The 24,205-nt window shown below is 40.6% G+C and overlaps 1 protein-coding gene across 1 annotated transcript in view; it reads right to left on the reverse strand.

Annotated features, from left to right (window-relative positions):
- Positions 1 to 24,205, reverse strand: part of LOC132390863 (netrin receptor UNC5C-like) — a 355,925-nt gene that overhangs the window by 94,205 nt on the left and 237,515 nt on the right. The window contains exon 2 of the mRNA XM_059963405.1: positions 8,095 to 8,316. Within this exon, the coding sequence (XP_059819388.1) occupies positions 8,095 to 8,316 (222 nt within the window). The remainder of the gene's footprint in view (positions 1 to 8,094; positions 8,317 to 24,205) is intronic.

Consider the following 24,205-nt stretch of genomic DNA (forward strand, 5'->3'; position numbering starts at 1 on the left):
ATTGGCGTTCTTGGAAAGGAGCTGATAGAGGTCCTCAAAATTTATGGATGTTGAGCGAGTAGGTAAGGGGGAATCACATTCTTGGGAGAAGTAAGGATTATTGGTATCAACAGGTGTAACAATTACATCCATGAAACTCTAACTGATTCAGAATGGTATTACATAACTGCATCGTTAAAACAAATTTGGCAGTGAGGACATCTGAGTATTTGATCAAGCATTTTGGTCAAAGAAGCATGTTTTAAAGGAAAAAAGTCAGAAGAAGGGATTTCTGGAGTCCAAGTTTTATGGATGAAGTAAAGGAAGCTGGAAATGGAGGAGCTTAAGGAGCTGAGTGAGTGAGTGAGTGAGAGAATGAGAGAGTGAGACAGTGAGAGAGTGTGAGAGTGAGAGAGAGAGAGAGAGGGAGAGAAAGAGAGAGAGTGAGAGTGAGAGAGAAGTATTTGTAAAACAAGAGACTAACTATCAATATATGTTTGAAGAGGGCGAACCTTCGCAAGGCATCAAGTCCCGATGGTGTATCAGGCAGGGTATTCAAAATCTGGGCTGTCCAACTGGTTGAGTGTACAAGGACATCTTCAACCTCTCACTGCTGCAGTCAAAGGTTCCTACCTGTTTCAAAATGACATCAATCATAGCCTGGAAACACTCACTTCTACTGTGATGGAGTGCTTTGACACTTGTTCATGCTGAGTAAGGAGTTGGACATGCTGCAGTTTGCCTCCCAGTACAACAGGTCTACAGTGGATGCAAACTTACTGGCTCTCCAGGCAGGTGTGGAATACCTAGACAACAGCATTGAACACCAACATCCCTTCACTATTAATAAACAAGCTGATAAACAAATCCGGAACTTCGTAGCTCCCACTGCAAGTGATTGGGAGATCACAGTGTAGATTGGTAATAACATCTTCTCGCTGCCAATAAGCATAAGTTCACTTCAAGGATGCGTGCTCAACCCACTGCTCTACTCATTCTACACTCATGGCTGTGTGGCTAGGCACAGCTCAAACCCCATCTATAAATTCACCGATGTCACCACAGTTGTTAGGATCTTAGGTGCCAATGAAAAGGTGTATTAGCATGATTTAGATTGGCTGCTTGAGTGGTGCTGCCACAACAACCATGCACTCAACATTAATAAGCCTAACAAATTGATTGTGGACTTCAGGAAGGGGAAGTTCAGAGAACACATATTACATCTCACTAAGGGGTCAGTGGTGGAAAGCAGAGTTAGAAATTCACATCAGCAGATTGTTCAAGGACTGGAAGCGTGAAGAGATTCTGAAGGTACAAAGAGAATGTGAGTATAATCTTCATTTTAATCAGAGTGGGGCCACGATATTGAATTCACTGCTTGTGGAAATAGTGGAAACATAAATGGAACTGCATAGGCAATGAAATGTCTTCTATCCTTCATTTACATAGATAGAGTAGGAGTCTGCATATTTTATGCTAATTACTATAAGAGTAAAGTCAGAATTTGTTACAGCAGAAAAGCAATATGTCTAATAAAATATTACATAAAATCTATCAATATTCATTTGAAGATTAGTGATGCAAACATTAAGTCAAAGTTCAAAGAAATTTATTATCAAAGTACATACTGTAAAAGTCACCATATACACCCCTGAATCCATTTTCTTACGGGCATTCACAGTAAATTCATGAAACACAATAGAACCAATGAAAAACTGCACCCAACAGTACAAACAACCAAATGCAAAAGACAACAAACTGTGCAAATAAAAAAGTAATTATAACAATAAATTAAAAGCAATAAATATCAAGAACATAAGATGAAGAGTCCTTGAAGTCAATGGTGCAATGAACATTTCATGTCAATTTTTCTCATGGCTGTGACACACACATCTATTGCCTATTACCAATCAATCTCTTCCCTGAGAACACAAGAGAATGCAGATGCTGGAATCTGCAGCAGCAAACAATCTGTTGAAGGAACTAAACATCTGTGGGAGGAAGAGAATGGCAGGGTTTCAGCTTGATCATTGACAATTCGTCTCCTTCCACAGATGTTGATCAAACTGTTGAGTTTCTTCAGCAGATGGTTTTTGGTCCTGCAGTTAGTCTGATTGTACCTACACTCGCTAGTTTTAGACTCCCCTTGGAAAAAAGTCTGTGACTATCTATGTCCCTCATAAATTTATAAACACCTGTAAGATTATCCCTCAGGCTCTGTTGCTCCAGGGAAAACATGACCCAACCTTTTCAGACTATCCTTATAATTCATGCCCTCCATTTCCAGTAATACACTTATGAACCTTTTCTGCAGCCCATCTAACCTAATTATATCCTTTCTAAAGTGTGCTGACTAAATCTTCACACCACATTCTATGTGCCTGTAATGTGACACCCCAAGTCCTATTGCTAATGCCACAGCCAGTGAAGATCAGCATTCCATATGACTTCTTCACCATCCTTATTTGTCACTTTCAGGTACTACGTACTTCAGTTCCCGGATTTCTCTGTTCAGCAGCACTACTCCTAGCCCTGCCATTCACTCTGCATGTTCTGTCCTGGTTCAACTTCCCCAAAATTCATCATTTGTTGAATAGCGAAGCCACTCATGTGGTTGAATGGTCCATTCTCAAGTCAACTGGAGTCTATGGCCTGAGAAATCCCACAGCTAACATATCAATTGTTCCCATCCAGTATGTCTACTGAGAATTCTGATGAATGGTCATCAATCCTGAACTATAACCAGTAACATAAAGGGCAAAGAACATACAGCTTAGGATCAGGAACAGGCAAGGACCCTCAAGCCTGCTCCACTATTCAATAAAGTTGTGGCTAATCCGATCTTGCACCACCACTTTCCCCCATAACCTTTGACCAAAAATCAGTCTACTTTGGTTTAAAAAATATTAAACTATCCCCGCTTGACACACGAGACTGCAGATGCTGGAATCCGGAGTGACAAAGTGCTGGAGGAAATCACAAGTCAGGCAGCTTTGATGGAGAGAAACAGAGAGTCAACAGAGTCAACAGAGAGTCATTCCAATGAAATGCTTGAACTATAACTCTGACTGTCCAATTTCCTCCACAGATGCTGCCTGACCCTCTGAATTCCTCTGGCATTTTTTCAGTGGCCTACAGAGTTCTTTGGGACTGGGAATTCCAAAGAGTCTTAACATTCAAACAGAATTCCTCCTTAACGCTACCTTAGATGGGTGACCCCCTCCCCCTTTATTCTGAAACGATGCCCCTAGATCTGGATTCTCCAGCAAAAATATTGTTTCATTATTAATCCTATCAATTCCCCTCAGAATGCTTCAATAAGATAACCTCTTTTCTCTGTTCTACTTCCTCCACGGATGTCACCTGACCTGTGAAGTAATCCAGCATTTTCTGCTTTTTATTCTTAATTATTGAGGCTTATTCCTATCATTAAAACCTCCCAAAATCTATGCACACTAGAGAACAGAACAGATATATAAAAAAAATCTTTTCCTAGTTTGTTAGAAAAGGCCTCCTTTCTCTAGAACCCATGAGATAAACATTTTGTTTGGCTGATTCCCCTAGAGATGTTTGTAAAATAAAGGTGAATTGCCAACTCCTCAATCTTAAATTGATTTATGTGTCCAATTAAGGAAATATATCAAAGAGTGGTTAATTTTGGCTCAGAGAATAAACACAGGCTTTTTAATGATCTATGTATTCAGCAATACAAATGTGATACAGAAGCCTTGAAGTCCCACACCACCAGGATCAAGAACAGCTACTATCCTTCAACCATTTGGATCTTGAGCCATCCAGCACAACTCAAATCACTACATTTTAGAAACCACTTCAATCACCCTACACTAATACCAGGTTTTTTTGTTCTAATTGTGTTCTTTCTTGTAAAAACTATGTATAATTTCTGAAAAAGGGTCTCAGCCCAAAACGTTGACCATTTACCCTTTTCCACTGCTGCTACCTGGCCTGCTGAGTTCTTCCAGCATGTGTGTGTTGCTTTGGATTTCCAGCATCTGCAGATTTTATTGTGTTTATAGTTTATGTTTTGTTGTTAACGTTGCTTATATGAAGCAATGTGCCTGTGATGTTGCTACAATTAAATTTATCATTGAACCTGTGCATACTCTACATGCACTTGCACATATGATAATAAATTTGACTTTGATCTTGACTAAATAGGCTAAAACTTGGGTGCTGGTTCATAAAAATACTTTGTTTATTCATTAGATTCAAGATCTGTGCAAGACAAGCCAGTTTCAGTATTTGCTGCCCATCTCTAATTGTCCTTGAACTGACAGCACTTAAAATTGAGCCTCTGGTTTGTGTAATCACAAGTAGTCCAAGCCAGGTAAGTGCGGGAGCTTTCAGCCTCAGGATTTCAAACCATGGATTTACCTGACGTGTTGCTAGTTGCACAGACAACATTGCTGAGCCCAGTCTTGTGGTTGAAGTTTTTTATAATTTAGTTCTGGGTTATTAGCTGATAATCCAAAAAAGCTGGGGTATGACTTCAATATCTTTCTTAGATAAATAAAGACAATTGCTGCATCAAGGCCAAAGCTCTTTTAGCTCAGAATCAGAAAAATAACGCCAATTTGTGAATGTTACTGGGACCACTGTGCACATGGCTTTGGGTCTGACAACCTCTCCTTTTCGCTGTTCAGTCGAGCCCAAAACACTTGGCCAAGCAGTATTTCTCAACCCTACTACCATGAGGCAACCTAATTCCACTGCCAAGACTGTTCCATTTCAGTCTAAGTGGAGGAGCACCAAATCTAGGCCACATTGACACAATGGTCAAGATTGCACCAAGGAAGTATCTCTCCTTCTTCAGAAGGCTTAAAGAAATTTGGCATGCCCTTGATGATTCACACCAATTTTTACAGATGCACCATAGGGAGTGTCATATCCGAAAACATCATGGCCTGGTATGCTAACTGCTCTACTCAAGACCATAAAAGCTTGCACAGAGCTGTGAACATCATCAGCCTGCTCTCTATTCATCCTATCTACCTTCTGCCTCATTGGGAAAACAGTCAACGTATGAAAAGACACCTCCCACTCTGGTCATTGCCTTTTCTCCCCCTTTCCATTGGGCATTAGACATAAAATAGGACATTCAACACTGGGCTCAAGGACAGCTTCCATCCTGCTGTTATAAGACTCTTGAATGAACCTCTTGTGTGATAAATCTAAACTCGTGATCTCTCAGTCTACCTTGTCACAGACTTTGCATTTTGTCTACCTGCACTGTACTTTCTCTAACTGTAACACTTTATTCCGCACTTTGTTATTGTTTTTCCTTTTCTACACAATTACATGGAAATATCTATCTGGATGGCATGTCAACGAAGCTTTTCATTGTATCTTGGTACCTGAGTCAATAGTAAACAAGTTACCAGCTATCCTTTGAATGAGGAGTATTGCATTGTCAAGAATGCTGCCTTTCGGAAAAAATTTCAAACCATCTGCCCTTCTGGGAAGCTGACAAAGAATGCTGGGTCATTATTTCAAAAAAGTACCGAGGAGAAACTCTCCCTGGTCTCCCATCCATCTATCATTACTGATAGCGATTATTCTGTCTTTCTCACCATTGCTGTTGAAAGGAGCTTGCTGTGCATATATATTGGTTGCTAAGTTTCCAAAATCACTACACTTCATAAATAATTTAATTGTTATAAAGCACTTCCGAGGAATAATAAGTTCATGAAAAATGCTGCAGAACTGTAAGACTTGCCCAGTTTGTTGAATCACTCTGACTCAAATGCTCCCAGAGGCAATAAAGGTAATGCTGCTAAGTTCAGTAACATGCTGTATTTATAGAACACCCTCAAAGTGATAAAGTGTCCCAAGGAGCATTTTCAAACAAAATTTAAAAGCGGCCCATCAAAAATACTACAGCAGATGTCCAAGAGCTTTGACAAAGGTTCAGAGAGGGAGATATAGAGGTGGAGATAGGAGGGGTTACAGAGACAAGGTTGGTGAATGGGGTTGAAAAAGATATCAGCCATAATTGTACAGTGAAGCAAACTCAATAGTTCGGAATGGCCTAATTCTGCTCCTGTGTCTCCTTGTCCTATGGGTCATCAATACCAGGGGCATCAGTAGCTGGAGGAATGGCTGACAAAGGAAGAGCAATTAAAACAGGGATTGACCAAGAGTTGAAGGAGTACCGAGACATTGTGTGGAACTTACATCCAGGTTCATAAAGGGCAGAGTCATACAGTATGGAAACAAGCCCCTCATGCCAATGTGTCTGCGCCAACCATCAACCACCCACTTACACTACCTCCACTTTACTCCGTCTTTATTCCACACTCACTCGCATATACTAACAGCTTAAAGTGGAGAATTCATCTACCAATCTGAATGTCTTTACCATGTGGGAGGAAACCATAGCACACAGAGGAAATCCACAAGGTAACAGAAGGAAAAGCGAACTACATACAGACAGAGCCAGAGGTCAGGATCGGACCCCTGGAACAGTGAAGCTGCCCCGCTGAGTTGCTCATTGGCTTTAAACACCTTCAAGCTCTTTCAGAGTAGACATAGAACTATCAGTACAAATAAATTTGGAAAGAACAGCTTCTGTCAGATGTGGCAGTGTCTGATCTAAGCAGGTTGATTCCTTATTTAGGGGGAAGGGACAGATTTACTGTGGCAATTGAATTATTTCACCTGCGCCAATCTTCATCCAAAAACAACCATCACAACAATCAGATGAGGAGCTGTAATATCTTGCAGGGAGTTGGTGATAAGTGTGATGTGGAGGAAACAGTTCAATGGAAACCTTCAGCAGCAAATAGCTTTCTGTTGGCCTGCACTTACAAACTATTTATGGGGTGTGATAAGGATCTGATCCCATGATATGTAGAGAATACATCACCTCCACCTGACAACAAGCAAACACAAAGGCTGACCCAACATAGCATGCCTACAACTTGCTAACCCTAAACTTAGAGAGGTCTGACATTGAGACACATCTGATACTTAAAAGGCACTTGATTCCTCAGTGTCAAAGTTGCTGCACATTGGCACAGCCAGTAGCTCTGCTATGTTACTGTTCCATGGAATTGGGTTTGAGCCTGACCTTAGGTGCCAAGTGTGCAGAGTTTGCATGGTATCTTCACAGACACAAGGATGTCATCTGGGTGTTCTGCTGCCCTCTCACATCCAAGGACATGCTGGTAAATTTATTACTCCTACTTCAGGTTAATGTCAAAAAGAAATTAAAGGGAATTAATGGGCATGTTGCAGGGATACGTGGAAACATTATCTACACTTCTCACTGCCTCAGTAAAATAGCCAACATAATAAAAGACCTACCCATCATGGACATTTTATCTTCTCCCATCAGACAGAAGATACAAAAGCCTGAAAAGCACATACTAGCAGACTCAAGGACAGCTTCTATCCTGCTGACATGGCTCCCTTGTACTCCTAACCTCACAATTTACTTTGTTACAACCTTGCACCTTATTGTCTCCCTGCCCTGCATTTTCTCTATTAACTGTAATACTTGGGCATTTCTTTCCGGTTTTGCTTTCTGTTGTACTAGCTCGATATACTGATGTGATGAAATGACCTGTATGGATGGCAAGAAAAAGAAAGCTTTTCTCTGCACCTTGAGTCTTGTGACAATAGTAAACCAATTCACCAGTTTTAAATAAGGAGGGAGGATAAGACTCATAGCATTGCTCCTTCTGGAGCCAGCATGGAACCGGTGCACTAAATGTCCTCATTTTGGGTCATTATAAATGATTATCTCATGGATGTTTGAGAAATATTGTCTGGAGCATGTGAATGAGAAGCAAGAACAAGCTAAGCTACCCTGAAGTTAACTAATTGGCTGGGAATTGTCTGCAATGTGCATTGAGGCATCCTGAGACAATGAAAGACATCTGATGCAGGGTTGCAACCCGTAACATCAACATTTTCCTTCTCTCCCACAGTGTCTGCTTGACTTGCTGAGTTCCTCCAGCAAGTTGTTTGTTGCTCCCATTTCCAACATCTTCAATGAAGAACCCCTTTGAAGTAGAAATAATTGTTTTTTCAGGGATGGGAATGCCAGTTGGCTTGTCAATGGCTAACAATGACATGGCAACCATTACTCACCCGAAGTATCGTCCATATACTCGTCCGTCGTGTGTTCCTTCTGATGGACCCATTCACTGTTACACTTGAAGTAAATCTGAGTAGCAGGAGTTGCTTTGCAGTACAGGTTCACAGGCTTGTTCTTCACTATGTACGCATCCCGGGGCTCGATCAGGAAATGTGGCAGTGGGTCGGGAGGATCCGATGGGAAGAATTCCGGAAGTTCTCCAAAGATGTCATCCTCTATGGAGGCAAAAAGAGAAGTGAAGGAGTCATCAGAGAACCCAGAATGCTGTAAACATGGTATGATAAATTTGACCTTCTGTTTTGATTCATTTTTTTTAGATACACCACAGAAAGCACCCTATCCAGTTGCAATATGGATTGTTATGACAACTGCTGTACAGGTGACCACAAGAAACTACAGACAGTTGTGGACACAGCTCAGCATATCACGGAAACTAGCCTCCCCTCTATGGTCTCTGTCTACGTGCCTTGCTGCTTCAGTAAAGTGGCCAGCACAATCAAAACACCACCCAACCCAGATATTCTCCCATCAGGCAGAAAATACAAAAACCCGAAGGTACATAAGACAGTTTCAATCCTGCTGCAGTAAGTCCACTAGTATGATAAGATGGACTTCTGACCTCAGAATCTAGAGTACTGTGTAAAAATCTTAGGCACGTATATATAGCTAGATTTTTGTACAGTACTGTAGTAATTTTATGTATTGCCTGTACTACCATGGATAAACTAATTTCCTTGCATATGTGAGTGATGATAAACCTGCTTCTGATTTGGGTCTCTATTGTGGACTGAGAGTGGGAAGGAGGCAGAGACAGAGGAATCATTTTAGAAAGAGGAAGTTGAGAGGGGAGGGAGCAGGAAGTACCAGAGAGAAATTCTGAAATGACCAATAAACCAATTGTTTGGAACCAAATGACCTTAACTGGTGTCTCAGGGATGTGTGTCTGCATGCTTGTCACCTGCCACCCTCCCCACCCTGGCTCTGGCACTCCTCCTCTGCCACCTGTACTACATCCCCCCTGTGGCACTCCCCCAATGTTATTCCCAACTCTTTTTACTCGCACCAGATTTGCAACTTACTCTCCATTCGACTTTGACAAATATAGTACTGTGCTAAACTATTCGGCACCCTAGCTGTATGTAAATGTTATTGTCACGTGTCACTCAGTACTTGTGACAACAATAAACCAGTTTATCAATCTACTAATGGTGCTGGAGATGCTGGAAAATTTAGGTAGAACAGAAAATGCCAAACACGCAGAAGACTACTGGAGAAACACTGAGTTAGCATCTTAGGTTAATGATCTTTCTTTAGGACTGGGCATAGTTAAGGGGAAAAAAACTTCAGCACATGGGAAAATGTGGAGTTGCATTGTTAAAAAAGCTTTTATCTTTCTGTTCAAGTACTGATGAGAAGTTGTCAATCTGGAACATTAATATGATTTCTCTCTCCACAAATGCTGCCTGACTAAGGGCGTATTTCCTCCATTGCCATCAGGTTCTTGAACCCATCTGTATAACTGTAACTTTACCTCAGACCGTTTTTTTTCCCTTCTTTCTCAATCTTGTAGTAGTGTCATTAGGTTTATTTTTTCTATTTATTTTCCACATGCATATATCATGTAAAACTTACGTTAATATAAGTTCATATTAACTTATGTTTGCCTCCATCTTGTTCTGTGAAGTTGCTTGAAAAGCTAATTTTTGTGGCATGTATACCTATGGCAATGACAAACTTTAACTTGAACAATTAATTTAAATTTCTATATTTTCTGTCTCAGCTTCACAATCTACTATATTCCTTAGTACATTTTAATTATAATATACAGAGGTATAAATCCATTGAAGTGAAATATTAGAACAATAAACAATTATAATTATTCCCATTTCATAACATGAATGCATGGAATCACAATGAGATTCAAAAGAGAAATCCAATCAGGCCATATTGCCTCTACCAGCGGTTTAAAAGAACATCCCCATAGCTCAATTCCCCAGTCCTTACCTATTCTCTTTCAGACACAGAGCCAATTCTCCCTGCATATCTCCCTCACACTTTCCCAACTGATTTCTTCAGGCAGTTCACTCCAGATTTAATATTGACATGATCACCCGTAGCAAATTATGGGCGACTACATGCAGTGGCCACTTTACAGCTGTACACCTGTTTGTTAATGCAAATATCTAATCTGCCAATCATGTGCCAGCAACTCAATGGATATAAGCATGCAGACACCGTCAACAGGTTCAGTTGTTGTTCAGACCAAACATCAGAATGGAGAAGAAACGTAATCCAAGAGATATTGACCACGGAATGATGGTTGGTGCCAGATCGTGTGGCTTGAGTATCTCAGATCTCCTGGGATTTTCACGCACAACAATCTCTATAAACTAAAGATGTCCAGTAAGTGGCAGTTCTGTGGGCAAATGTTGTCTTGCTCACGAGAAAGGTCATAGGAGAATGGTCAGACTGGTTTAACTGGCAGGTAAGCACCAGGAGCTCAAATAACCACTCTAACAACAGTGGTGTGAAGAAGAGCACCTCTGAATGCATAACACATCGAGCCTTGGACAGATGGACCACTGCAGCGGAAACCATACTGGGTTCCACTCCTATAAGTGGTGACTGAGAGTGTGATAATACTGCCACCTAATAGTGGGAAATTATTGATACTCTTTCCTACAAACCTCTGAGTCAAGATGGCATTACGGTACACCACAAAAATGCTAGCTCCTACATTCAGTATCAACCTTGATTCAGACTGGATTCTCAGAGTAAAAGAAGGAGACAGGGAGCATGGTGGCATGGTGTCAGGATGTCAGTGATAATAAACCTGATTCTGATTCTGAGTATCAGTAAAACAAAAGAGCTGGATGTTGAGTTCTGGAAGCAAGGTAGTGGACATGCTTCTGTTCACATCAGTGGTACTGAGATTGTGATGGTTGAGAACTTGAGTTTCTGATATGTAAGTATTGCCAATAGCTTGTCCTAATCCAACCATCCACTGTAGATGGCACTGCTAAGAAAGCACACTCAGACTTCTGCTTCCTCAAGATGCAAAAGAAATTCAGCATTTCCCTGTTCACACTCACCAACTTTTGTAGATGCACCATAAAACATCCTACTAGGACACACAAGAGCTTGGTATGGCAACTGCACTGACCAAGACTACAAGAAAGGGCACAGCTCAGCACTTCGCAAAAACTAGCCTCTCTTCAATGTACTCTATCTATACTCCCCCCTGCCAACATAAACAAAGACCCCACCCAGACTTGACACTCTCTCTTCTCCCCATTCCAATCGAGCAAAAGATACAAAAGCCTGGAAACATATTCCACCCACCATATTCAAAGACAACTTCTATCCCACTGTTATAAGAGTTTCAATGAACCTTTTGAACTCATCATGGCTCTGTACCTTATTGCCTGCCTGCACTCTCTTTGTAACTGTAACACTATATTCCAAGTTCTATTATTGTTCTTCCCTGGTCGTACCTTGATATACTGATATAATAAAATGATCAGTATGGATGACATGTAGAACAATGTTTTTCACTTTGTCTGGGTTGAGTTCTCTGATCTTGGCAATCCATTTGCAAATGTTTTGTCAGCATGCCAGGAGACATCATTAACGCATTGTTTACTTACGGTGTGTCCTCCACAAGTGGACACTGATGATGTTTCCTCATTTGGTGATGAAACATTTGCAAATGGATTGCTAGGATTAGAGAACAAGTCAACACAACCAACAACCACCTGAGCTACACGTTTCCTAGTTTCTCACTTTACCTCAATATATGTGACAATCCGAAATGAATTTACTGATTGACCAATAAAACAAGGCTTTGATAAAACATTAACTCCATTAATGCTTTGAGTAATGGAGCACAGCTTCTTATAATGTGCAAACCTGCCTAAAATAACACAGCTACATGTGGAAAGGGGCCTTCTTTCAGCAAAATGTTAATACCAAACCACTTGAAGGCAGTAAGAGAGTGCTAGGTGCAGAGGAAGTTATGTCCTATAGTTTGAAGGTAGAGTTAAAAGGGCCACCTACCTTTACCGACTCCTCCTTCAGTAATTGGTACAATGATAGGGTCCTTGAGGTTTTCTACTCCTTTGATGGATGACACCTTGTGTCAATTTAGGGCATTCTTTCAAACTGTACAATGATGAATGCCACCAGGGAGTAATCGTGTGCCAGATGTTGATATTGCTTCTAATGCTTCCCTGTTTATGCTAATTATTTGCATTAACTTTAGGGTTGCTGTGCCTCTTTAACTTGAAGTCTGCATTAAGTGTCTGGGAAGCAAAATGACGTGAGCTGCTTCAACATAAACTGTTCACTGGGTCAGTGTTTGTAAAACAGGGCTTGATACAATATAGGTTGAGAACACTACTCTGTCAGATGTTAGCATTACTCAGTGTTTAATCTCTCAATGCCATGCAGAGGCACTGGTTCCTGTTCCTATTGACTGCTACTTTGGGACAGCCACTGCGATAGGACACTAATGACGAACAAATAAAGCCCAAATGCCTGCAATAATCTGCCACTTCTCAAGCAGTATTGGAATAATGAATATAAATGTTCATTTAATGAAATTAGATCCTGGCTCTTAATAGTTACTGTGAGTTGCACCATAAAAATTAAATCAATCGAATGAGTTCATTAAAATAATTGAACAAAATGTTAAGGATCTCTGGACATGTGGATGTATCATCTGCCATGCTTAACTCTATTCCCAACCATTCAGTTTCACCGTCTGCCAGAAGCTCAGTAAGCTGGGAAAAGATGTAGTGACTGGAGCTCATGGAGCTCCAATGTAAAGAGAGGCAGAGTGACGGAGAAGAGAGGGGAGCAAGAGAGGGAGAGGAAGAGAGATGGATAAGGAGAGAGCAAGCAAGAAAGGAAGGAGAAAGAAAGAGAAACTGTTTTTTCAACTCCAAGAACTACTCAAAAGAAAAACACAGCAGCCGGGAAAATTGTCTACTTTGTTTTTCTTTATAGTGAGGCTTTCACATGTTATGGTGTATGCCAGTTATGTACTTCTTACATATAACCCATAATGATTTATGTAAACAAAGAATGCTAAATCAAACAATATACTTACGGCATTACTCACAGCCGTGGCAGGGCTTGAATGCTACTACCTATTACAAAGTGAAATCAAGAGACATTCTATAGGTGACAACTGGGCTTTGCTCACAGATGAACTCAATGCCTTTTATGCTCAGGTTGTACATCAAAACTCCTGTCAATGAACACCCACAGCCCCTGATAACACTGTGTTTTCAGTCTCTGAGGACGACATGAGAGCATCCTTCAGGAGCGTGAACGCACAGAAACCGTTCAACCCAGATGGGATACCTGGCCGAGGTCTAAGCACCTGTGCTGATCAACTGGCTGAAGTGTTCACCGATATCTTTAATCTCTTGATTCAGCAGTCTGAGGTAACCACCTACTTCAAGTAGGCTTTAGTTGTGATGGTGCCCAAGAATGAGGTAACCTACCTCAATGACTATCTTCCAGTAGAGCTTACATCCACTGTAATGAATTATTTTGAGAGGTTAGTGATGAAACACATCAACTCCTACCTGAGAAGAGCCTTGGATCTGCTCCATTTTGCCTACAGGTCTACAGCAGATGCCATTTCATTGTCTCTTCACTCAACCCTGGAACATCTGGACAGCAAAGGTGCATACATCAGGATGCTCTTTATTGACTATAGCTTGACATTCAATACTACCATCTACACTCAGAACTAATCAAAAAGCTTCTAGAGCTTGGCCTCAATACCTCCTTTGTGCAATTAGATCCTCAATTTCCTCATTTACAGACCCCTGTGTGCTTAGGCCCCTGCTCTATGAACATTATGCTGCTGACTGTGAGGCTAAGTACAGAGCCAATGCCACATTTAAGTTTGCTGATGACACTACAGTCATTGGCTGAAGCAAACATGGTGACGAGTCAGTATATTGGAGGGAGATTGAAAATCTGGATGAGTGGTGCCACAATAACAACCTCTCTCTCAATGTCAACAAGAGCAAGGAGCTGTTTATTGAATTCAGGAGGAGGAAACTAAGGTCTTCTGAGTCAAACTTTGACATACTTTTATAGATATGTGATGGAGAGTATATTTACTGGTTGCATCACAACCTGTTATGGAAACACCATTGTCCTTGCATGGAAATTCTACAGAAAATAGTGGATATGGCCTAGTTCATCACTGGTAAAAACCCACCCTGCCATTGAGCATATCTACATGGCATGGAGTGCTATTGCAGGAAAGTAACATCCATTGACAGGGACGCCCACCACCCAAGTCATGCTCTCTTCACACTGATACCATCATGAAGAAGGTATAAGAGCCTCAGGAATGGCACCACCAGGTCAGGAATAATTGTTACCCCTCAACCATGAGGCTCTCAAATCAGTGGGGTTAACTTCACTTACTCAGTCTCAGAACTGTTTCCATACCCTATGGACACACTTTCAAAGAATCATCACCTCATGTCCTCGATACTTATTGCTTTATTTGTTATATCATTATTACTTTTTTTTCTTTTGTATTTACACAATTTCTGTCTTTTGCACATTGTTTGGTTGTCTGCCCTGTTGGGTGCAGTTTTCTTTAATTCTATTATGGTTCTTCTATTTACTAAGTATACCCATAACAAAATGCATCCCAGGGTTGTATTTGGTGACAAATGCACATATATGTACGTTGATAGTAAATTTACTTTGAAGTATTAAATACACTTCAGAAGGAGCTATATGCAGAAAGGGAGAGGGAGAGATGGATAAGGAGAGAACAAAAAAGAGAAGAAGCTGAAGGGAGGGAGGGACTTAGATGGATGAGGAGAGAGCAAGATTCAGAGAATCACAGACAGAGGTAAATAAACACCAACATGGATGGAGAGGGACAGAAGAGAAAGAAATAAAGGTTCATAGAAATCTGCAGCATGGAAACTGGTCTCTTGGCCAATCAAGTACATGCTAACCATCAAGTCTATTATTTAGACATTACTTCTATTTTATTCTCTCCACATTTACATCAACTCTCCCCACCACCCCCAAGATTTACCACTCCCCTACACACTAGGTGCAATTTGCAATGCTCAATTCACCAACTTCGGGATTTGGGAGGAAATTTGAGCACCGAGGAAAATACACACAGATTATAGTCAAGAGGCTGAAACAGAGAGAATGAGGATCAAAGAGAAAACTTATTTACAAATAAGGAAAAGGTACCTAGCTTAGACTTGTGATACGTAGTTTTCGAGCACTAATTAATCTTAAGCAGATTGAGTGGCTGGTTTCAATTGTCCCTTGTGTGTCAGTAAAAAATGGGGTGATTGTACCTTCACTGTTCATATCACGTGTTCTTATACTGAACAATCCTTTTAATGGTGATATAAGCATTTGGCCTCTCAGATCTGGTCTGCCATTAAAGATTGATCTGAAATAATGCTCAGCTTTGCATTCCTTTGGAATCCAATGCCCTCTCATCCCCTTGCTTATTGCAGTTTCAAGATTTGGGAATGTCACTGTCATTCTTTGAGTGTAAAGGAGAATGAAATAACTGTTACTCCAATATAGTGTATAAAAACACAGTAAGCATAAAGAGCACAAAAACACAATAAATATAAATATAAAAGCAATCTATAAAACACAGCATACAAGAATCTGTTACATATATGGACTGATTTGTGTGTACCTGTACATAATGTGACAGTAGGTGATGCGTATTTAGAGGTGGTGGGGTGGGTTAATAGGCAGAGCTGTTGATCAGCCTCATGGCTTGAGGGAAGTAACTGGTTTAGAGTTACTCATCCGGCCGTGAACGCTGCATAGCCTCTTCCCTGGTGCGAGTGGGATCAAAAGTCCATAAACAGGACTTTTTATGACACCTTTCTCTATATACATATTATCAAGAATCCTTCTGTCTTAAAATTATTTGAAAGCCCTATGTTCACCATTTTTCAAGAAGTGATTACTGTTTATCAAGGGATTAGAGCTCCTCACTCAACATCATCATCCTCTCAGTACTGATTACCAAGCGTTAATACCTGAGTTTCTGTACCTCCCTCTGCAACTTAATCCTCATCCTCTTTGTTGGGAGACAAGTCAGCATGGGTTGATAACAACATCTCCTCCTTGCTGACTATCAACACAGGTGCACCTCAGGGATGCATGCGTAGCCCACTGCTCTACCTTCCCTACACTCATGACTGTTTGGTCAAGCACATCTATAAATTTGCAGATGGCATAACTGTTGTTAGTAGAATCTCACATTTTGACCATGCTTATAGGAGTGAGATAGATTGGTTTGTTGAGTGGTGTCACAACAACAAACTCACACAAGTCCTCATTGAGGAGTCAGTGATAGAAAAGTTGAGCAACTTCAAGTTCCTGAATGTCAATATCTCAGAGCATCTGAGATGGGCCCAACATATTGATGATTTTGTTGTTCTGAAGTATGACTTTAATTTTATCAATTAGCCAAGTAATAAAACAATTGGTTGCCAAGAATCTCACAACAATTTTACATTAAATGTTACTTAGTACAATGTCTGGCTGCTTGTTCGGAATTGTAGCTATCTTATTTAAATCCTCAAGTTAATGCCAAGTCTAACATTTTTGATTTTGAGAAATGATTAAAGGACTGAAAGTGGCTGCACAAATTGATACGGTGGTAAAGAAAGCACATGGTATTCTCCCCACTACTTTCAAATCTCTTACTATCTTTCCTTTCAGTTAGTCCTGATGAAGGGTCTCGGCCTGAAACGTCGACAGCGCTTCTCCCTATAGATACTGCCTGGCCTGCTGTGTTCCACCAGCATTTTGTGTATGTTGTTGTTTGAATTTCCAGCATCTGCAGATTTCCTCGTATATGGTATGCTTGCTGTATTAGCTGAAGCATTGAATTCAGGAGTCAATAAGTAATGCAGCTTTATAAAACTCAGATTAGACTGCATCTGGAGTATGGCATTCATTTGTAGTTGTCCCACAAGAGGAAAGATGCAGAGGCTTTGGAAAAGTTGCAGAAGTGATTTACCAGAATTCTGCCTGAGTTTGGAGACATTCATTTACGGTGAGAGGGGAAAGTTCAAAGGAGATGTGCAGAGTAAGTTCATTTACACCTAGTGAGTGGTGGATGCCTGGAATGTGCTACCAGGGATGGTGTCAGTGGAGGTAAATAGAAGATCTAATATAGGTACAATACTGTATAAAGAATAGAGAGAAGCAGAAGGAATTAATTCAATTAGGTATTCATTGTGTAGGCAGAAGAGATTAGTTTAATTAAGTATCTAATTACTAGTTTAATTAGTTCAGCACAACATTGAGGGCTAAAAGGCCTGTTCTGGTTTATGTTCCATCAGACAAATCCTCTCTGCTTTGGTTCATTAGCTGGAGCTATCTTCACCCACCATACCTCCAGATTCAAGCTGCAGCAAAAATTATTTAATGAATCTCACTGTCTGGTTTGATGTACATATGATAAATACAATAAATCTGAACTCTGAAATGCAGACAAAACAAGAGCAGCAGTAAGTCGATGATCCTTCCAAATGGCCTCATCATTCAACATGACCATGGATGGTCCTTCAACATAGAACAGAACAACACTGAACAGATCATTTGTCTCACCATATTGTGCCGAACCTAATGCTAATTTATACTAAATACCCTCCTCGTGTCCCATCCATAACCGTCACTTCTCTTTATATTCATGTGTTTATGTAAAAGACTCTTAAACTCTATGGATCTGCCTGATTCCACGAATGCCCTGGTAAACTATTCCAGGGACCTACCAGGCTCTGTCTCTCATATTGTCTTTAAATATCTCACCTCTGGTTTTTGACATTTCTACCTTAGAGAAAACACTCTAATTTTACTCTTTGTATGCTTCACATAATTTCAAAAAAACCTCTTATCAGATCTCCCCTCAGCCTCCAAGTGCTACAAGAAGAACATTACAAGTTTGTCCAACATTTCCTTCTAATCCAGACAACATCCTGGTCAATCTCTCTATGCCTTCTCTGCATCCTTCCTATCATGAGAGGATCTGAACTGCAGGTGAATTCCAAGTGGAATTTGACTAAAGTTCTATATAGCTGCAGCATAGTTTCTATACCCTTCTACTCAACACCTCTACCAATAAAGACATGCATAACATATGACTTATTCACCACCTTATCCACCTGCAAAGTATTTTTAGTGAGTGATGAACTTGGACGCCAAGAACCCTTCTACCTCAATGCTATAAGGGGTTTACAATTAACTTTGTACTTTCTTCTTTCATTTGACCTCCCAAGGTGCACAGAGTCACTTGCCACTGCTGCCCAAGTCCCGGATTCCCAATAACCTTTGGATCACAGTATTGAAAGTACTTATTAACCAACATGAGTCTTTCTAGAGTTAAGAATTCCAAAGGTTTACAACCTTCTGCTTTAGGAAACCTCTTCATCTGCGACCTAAATGGCTTGTTCCTTGACCAGAGTTTATACATCTTAGTTCTAACCTCTCCAGCTAAGAAATGGCTTCTCAGATATGACCCAGCTTTCTCAGAATCTTGTATGATTTACTGGGATCTCTTCAGTTTTCTAAGCATGGATTACAGACTCATCCTAATCAATCTCTCCTCACAGGACAACCCCCTTTAGGCCAGAAATTAATCTATTAGTCTAATAATTATGAAAGTGACCTAAAACTGGTAGTCTAGTAAAATCAATCTAAAGTTAATAACTACTTTCATGTTTAATACCCAGAAGGCTGACAGTTTATTCACCAATTGAATTATGTATTCTACAGAGGACTCATTTGCAAACAATCTTTCCTCTGTGCGTTTAAGAATGTCAATTAATCATGGTAGAGAATAAATGGAAAATCTTAATCTGTCAAGATGGGTCTCATCTTGAGATTTGCCTAGATGGGTGGGGGAAAGACTTGTTTGTAATCACCAATGAACAACAGTTAAATTAAATTCTGATAGTTCATAAATCATTCAGAATGCCATTGACAATACAAATATACAGAGTTAACAATTTCAGCTCTCCAGTGATGTCAAATGTCTGAAAGTAAATTTTAATCCCCAAAAGCCTGAACTACTTGCATCAGCAAAAAGTATGCACAGAAATTGTGGCGGATACTTAATCTACTTGCTCAATGCACAGAATCCTATTCAACTAGGCTCAGTAGGATATATAATTCCCTCTTGACCACCTAATCTGCTCCTGAAAATATTCAGGCAGCTATTTTAGCAGCTTACTTTAAGGACAATTGTCATCAGTTGCTAGGTTATCAGTGAAAGGGATGATTTTTTTATAACACAAGATCTGAATCCATCAGCTTAAAAAGAGTAATTAACTTTACAAATAGATATAAGACAAATATTTGAAGGAAAGTAAATCTGATTGGAGAAAGAAACAGGAGAATGCAGCCAACTGAAGAACTTTAACAAAGCTTCAACAAAGCTTAGTGGACAGAATCACCCTCCTCAAGTGCCTGGTGGTTTTGTTACCCTGGATGCCAGTATGGGTTTGCTTTGTGGATTGGAACATTGAGCTGCCAAGGATTAAATTAGAGCAATCTTAGCCCTGTCTGACAACTCCACTAACAATTTGGATTTGCAGAGTTTCTTTGTCATAGCAATACATCACATGGTGCTTCAAAGGACTGTCATCTCAGAAACCTTGACACTCAGTTGCTGAGGGATAATTTTTGTATAATGTATGCTTAAATTATATTTCTCTTTTGAATACTGCATCCCTAATGCAATGCACCTGTGATGTTGCTGCAAGTAAGTTTTTCAGAGAGTCTATGCATACAAATACTTGTGTGTATGAGAAAAAACTCGTTGATCTTGACAAGTGATCAAAAGCCTGATTTAAAAGTTAGGTTTTAAGAGGCCTTAGAATGAGTGAAAGTAAGTGAGAGAAAGAGAGAAGGAGTGAGATGGAAGGAGGAGGAGGGAGGGAGGGGGAGAGGGAGAGGGAAGGAGAGAAATAGAGAGGAAGAGAGGGAAAGAAGAGAAGAGAATTGATGGGATTGAGTCTGGTGATGACATCGTCGAGAATGGCAGCTTAAGTCACTAGCTCCTCTGGAAAAATGCATATTAAGCCCCGTTAACCCATCAAATATAGTATTTTTGAAAGTATTTGAACTGATAAGAGGGGCAGGAATGGGGACAATAGACAGTAGGTGCAGGAGTAGGCCATTCGGCCCTTCTAGCCAGCACCACCATTCACTGTGATCATGGCTGATCATACACAATCAGTACCCTGTTCCTGCTCTCTCCCCAAATCCCTTGACCCTGCTATCTATAAGAGCTCTATCTAACTCTCTCTTGAATGCATCCAGAGACTTAGCCTCCACTGCCTTCTGGGGCAGAGCATTCCACATATCCACGACTCTCTGGGTGAAAAATTTTTTCTGCATCTCTGTTCTTAATGCCCTATCCCTTATTCTTAAACTGTGGCCTTTAGTTCTGGACTCACCTATCAGTGGGAACATGCTTCCTGCCTCCAGCGTGTCCAATCCCTTAATAATCTTATATGTTTCAATCAGATCCCCTCTCATCCTTCTAAATTCCAGTGTATACAAGCCCAGTCGCTCCAATCTTTCAACATATGACAGTCCTGCCATTCCGGGAATTAACCTTGTGAACCTACGCTGCACTCCCTCAATAGCAAGAATGTCCTTCCTCAAATTTGGAGACCAAAACTGCACACAATACTCCAGGTGGGGTCTCACCAGGGCCCTGTACAGCTGCAGAAGGACCTCTTTACTCCTATACTCAATTCCTCTTGTTATAAAAGCCAGCATGCCATTAGCTTTCTTCACTGCCTGCTGTACCTGCATCCTTGCTTTCATTGACTGATGTACAAGAACACCTAGATCTCGTTGTACTTCCCCTTTTCCTAACTTGACTCCATTTAGATAGTAATCTGCTTTCCTGTTTTTGCCACCAAAGTGGATAACCTCACATTTATCCATATTAAACTGCATCTGCCATACACTTGCCCACTCACCCAACCTGTCCAAGTCACCCTGCATTCTCATAACATCCTCCTGACATTTCACACTGCCACCCAGCTTTGTGTCATCAGCAAATTTGCTAATGCTACTTTTAATCCCTTCATCTAAATCATTAATGTTTATTGTAAACAGCGGCAGTCCCAGCATCGAACCTTGCGGTACCCCACTGGTCACAGCCTGCCATTCCAAAAGGGACCCGCTAATCACTACTCTTTGTTCCTGTCAGCCAGCCAATTTTCAATCCATGTCAGTACTCTGCCCCCAATACCATGTGCCCTAATTTTGTCCACTAATCTCCTATGTGGGACTTTATCAAAAGCTTTCTGGAAGTCCAGGTACACTACATCCACTGGCTCTCCCTTGTCCATTTTCATAGTTACATCCTCAAAAAACTCCAGAAGATTAGTCAAGCATGATTTTTCCCTTCATAAATCCATGCTGACTTGGACTGATCCTTCTACTGCTATCCAAATGTGTCGTAATTTCCTCTTTTATAATTGACTCCAGCATCTTTCCCACCATTAATGTCAGGCTAACCACTCTATAATTCCCTGTTTTCTCTCTCCTTCCTTTCTTGAAAAGTGCCACAACATTAGCCACCCTCCAATCAGCAGGAACTGTTCCTGAATATATAGAACATTGGAAAATAATTACCAATGCATCCATGATTTCTAGAGCCACCTCTTTAAGTACCCTGGGATGCAGACCATCAGGTCCCGGGGACTTATCAGCCTTCAGACTCAACAGTCTATCCAAAACCGTTTCTTGCCTAATATAAATTTCCTTCAGTTCATCCTTTACCCTAGTTCCTTTGGCCACTATTACATCTGGGAGATTGTTTGTGTCTTCCCTAGTGAAGACAGATCCAAAAAAAGAAAAAGAATGGAAATAAAAAAAGCGACACCATGGAGCCTGCGGCCGAGAGGAGTGCAGTGAACGGCTCTCCTACCCGACCGCGTGCTAGCGAGGCGGACGCTGGGCCTCATTCAGGCGAAGCGGCAAATATGATTGAAATTTTGAAAGAGATAAGGGAGTTCCAGAAAGATATAAAACAGCAGCTACATGATATTAAGTCAGAGCTCGCCAACGTTAATAAAAAAATAGCAGTGGCAGAGACTCGAATTGAGAAGGTGGAAGATCGCGTTCAAAACATGGAACAGATACTGAGTAAGAAGATAAAAATAATAAATCAACAAGAAGGTAAACTGCTTGACTTGGAGGGAAGATCACGGTAGAAAAATATCAGAATATACAACGTTCCCGAAGGAGCGGAGGGCTTGTCTGTGATGGAGTTTGTCGGAAAGTTGCTGCGGGACGCGCTGGAGCTTTCCTCGACTATGGAGCTGGAGATTGAGAGAGTGCATTGTGCGCTTGTCCCGAAGCCTACCCGAAATAGAGCAGATAAGCCCCGCTCAATAATAATTAAATTCCTTCGATACAGTACCAAGGCGGAGATTCTGCGAAGGGCCTGGGGTAAGAAGAGGGTGCTTTTAGGTGATAAATTAATATATTTCAACCAAGATTACCCCCCCCGCGGTCTTGCAGAAACATAAAGAATACTCTGAAGTAAAGTGAATACGAAAGCAAGAAAAGATTAGATTTCAAACTCCGTACCCTGCTAAACTTTGAGCGTTTTATGAAGATGGGATCCAACTGTATCAGACAGTGGAAGAGGCGACTACAGACATGAAGGCCAGAGGGTTGCCGAGGGAAAGCCTGGCAGAGGAATTATCCCGCTCCGCTTGGGAAATAGTGCAAGAATCGAGAAGGCGGGAGACGAGAGGAGGCTGAGAGAAGTATATCAGGAAGAGACTGGGAGATTTCCAAAGACAGCCCTCACTCCCTCCAGAAGAGCCATAAGGTTTGACTAACTTTAAAAATGTTGAGAAGCTAAACGGAAGCAAAAGTAGACGGTGATATACCTATATCGAGAAAAATTCATTATAATGTGGATTTTATATTACTTAGTTGTTATTCTTTATTCACTCACTTACTCCTTTTTCCCCACCAAAATGAGAAAATATATATATATGTGTGTGTGTGTGTGTGTGTGTGTGTGTGTGTGTGTGTGTGTGTGTGTGTGTGTGTGTGTGTGTGCGTGTGCGCGCGCGCATGTAAGTGTGTGTATATATATATATATATATAGGAGTACACAGGGAAATCTTTCTGTGTAATGGATTTGTTCACTGACTTTTATGAATACTGTAATGGGGCCTTCAACTCACTAGTAGGAGGGGTTATCCCCCACAGTTAGACATTTCCTCTAGCTCAACGCAGGGTCATCTACTAGAGACCTCAGCTTTGGAATCACACATTCATTGTCATTTTTGTTATTATTTGCATTTCTTGGTTCTTCTTTGTGCAGGGAGTAGATCGAATTATAATTTCAATGATACACTGACAGATAAATACAGATGGCTAAGGACAAGGTAAAATTCATTTCTTTTAACTTAAATGGGCTATTAAATCCAATCAAACGTAAGAGAATTTTATCCAAAATGAAATAAGAACAAGCCCATGTAGTATATTTACAGGAAACTCATTTAAGTGATAATGAGCATAAAAAACTAAAGAGAATGGGCTTCACTAATCTGTTTTTCTCCTCATATAAATCACGACATAGGAGAGGAGTTGCTATTCTTATCTCAAGTAAGCTAAATTTTGAAAAAAATATTCGAAATGGGAGATAAAGAAGGCAGATATATTCTGGTAAGGGGGAATATAGACGGCAATTCAGTTACTCTATTGAATATATACGCACCCCCGGGAAGAGATATTGGTTCCTTTCAGAAAATTACTGATATTATGGTAACGGAAACAGAAGGTCTCCTGATATGTGGGGGAGACTTAAATTTACAATTACAACCAAACTTAGAATATTCCAATAGAAAAACCTATGAAACAAAATCCTTACATAAGAAAGTTAATACACTTTTTGAGGATGTTGGAGGGACCTTTTCCCTGACAGAAGGAATTACACTCATTATTCTGCTCCACGTTCTGTATATACAAGAATAGACTATTTCATAACATTTGGAAAAGACAAAGACAAAATAAACACCT

Source organism: Hypanus sabinus, chromosome 3 (genome assembly GCF_030144855.1).
Source record: "Hypanus sabinus isolate sHypSab1 chromosome 3, sHypSab1.hap1, whole genome shotgun sequence".
In the NCBI taxonomy this organism is placed as follows: Eukaryota; Metazoa; Chordata; class Chondrichthyes; order Myliobatiformes; family Dasyatidae; genus Hypanus; species Hypanus sabinus.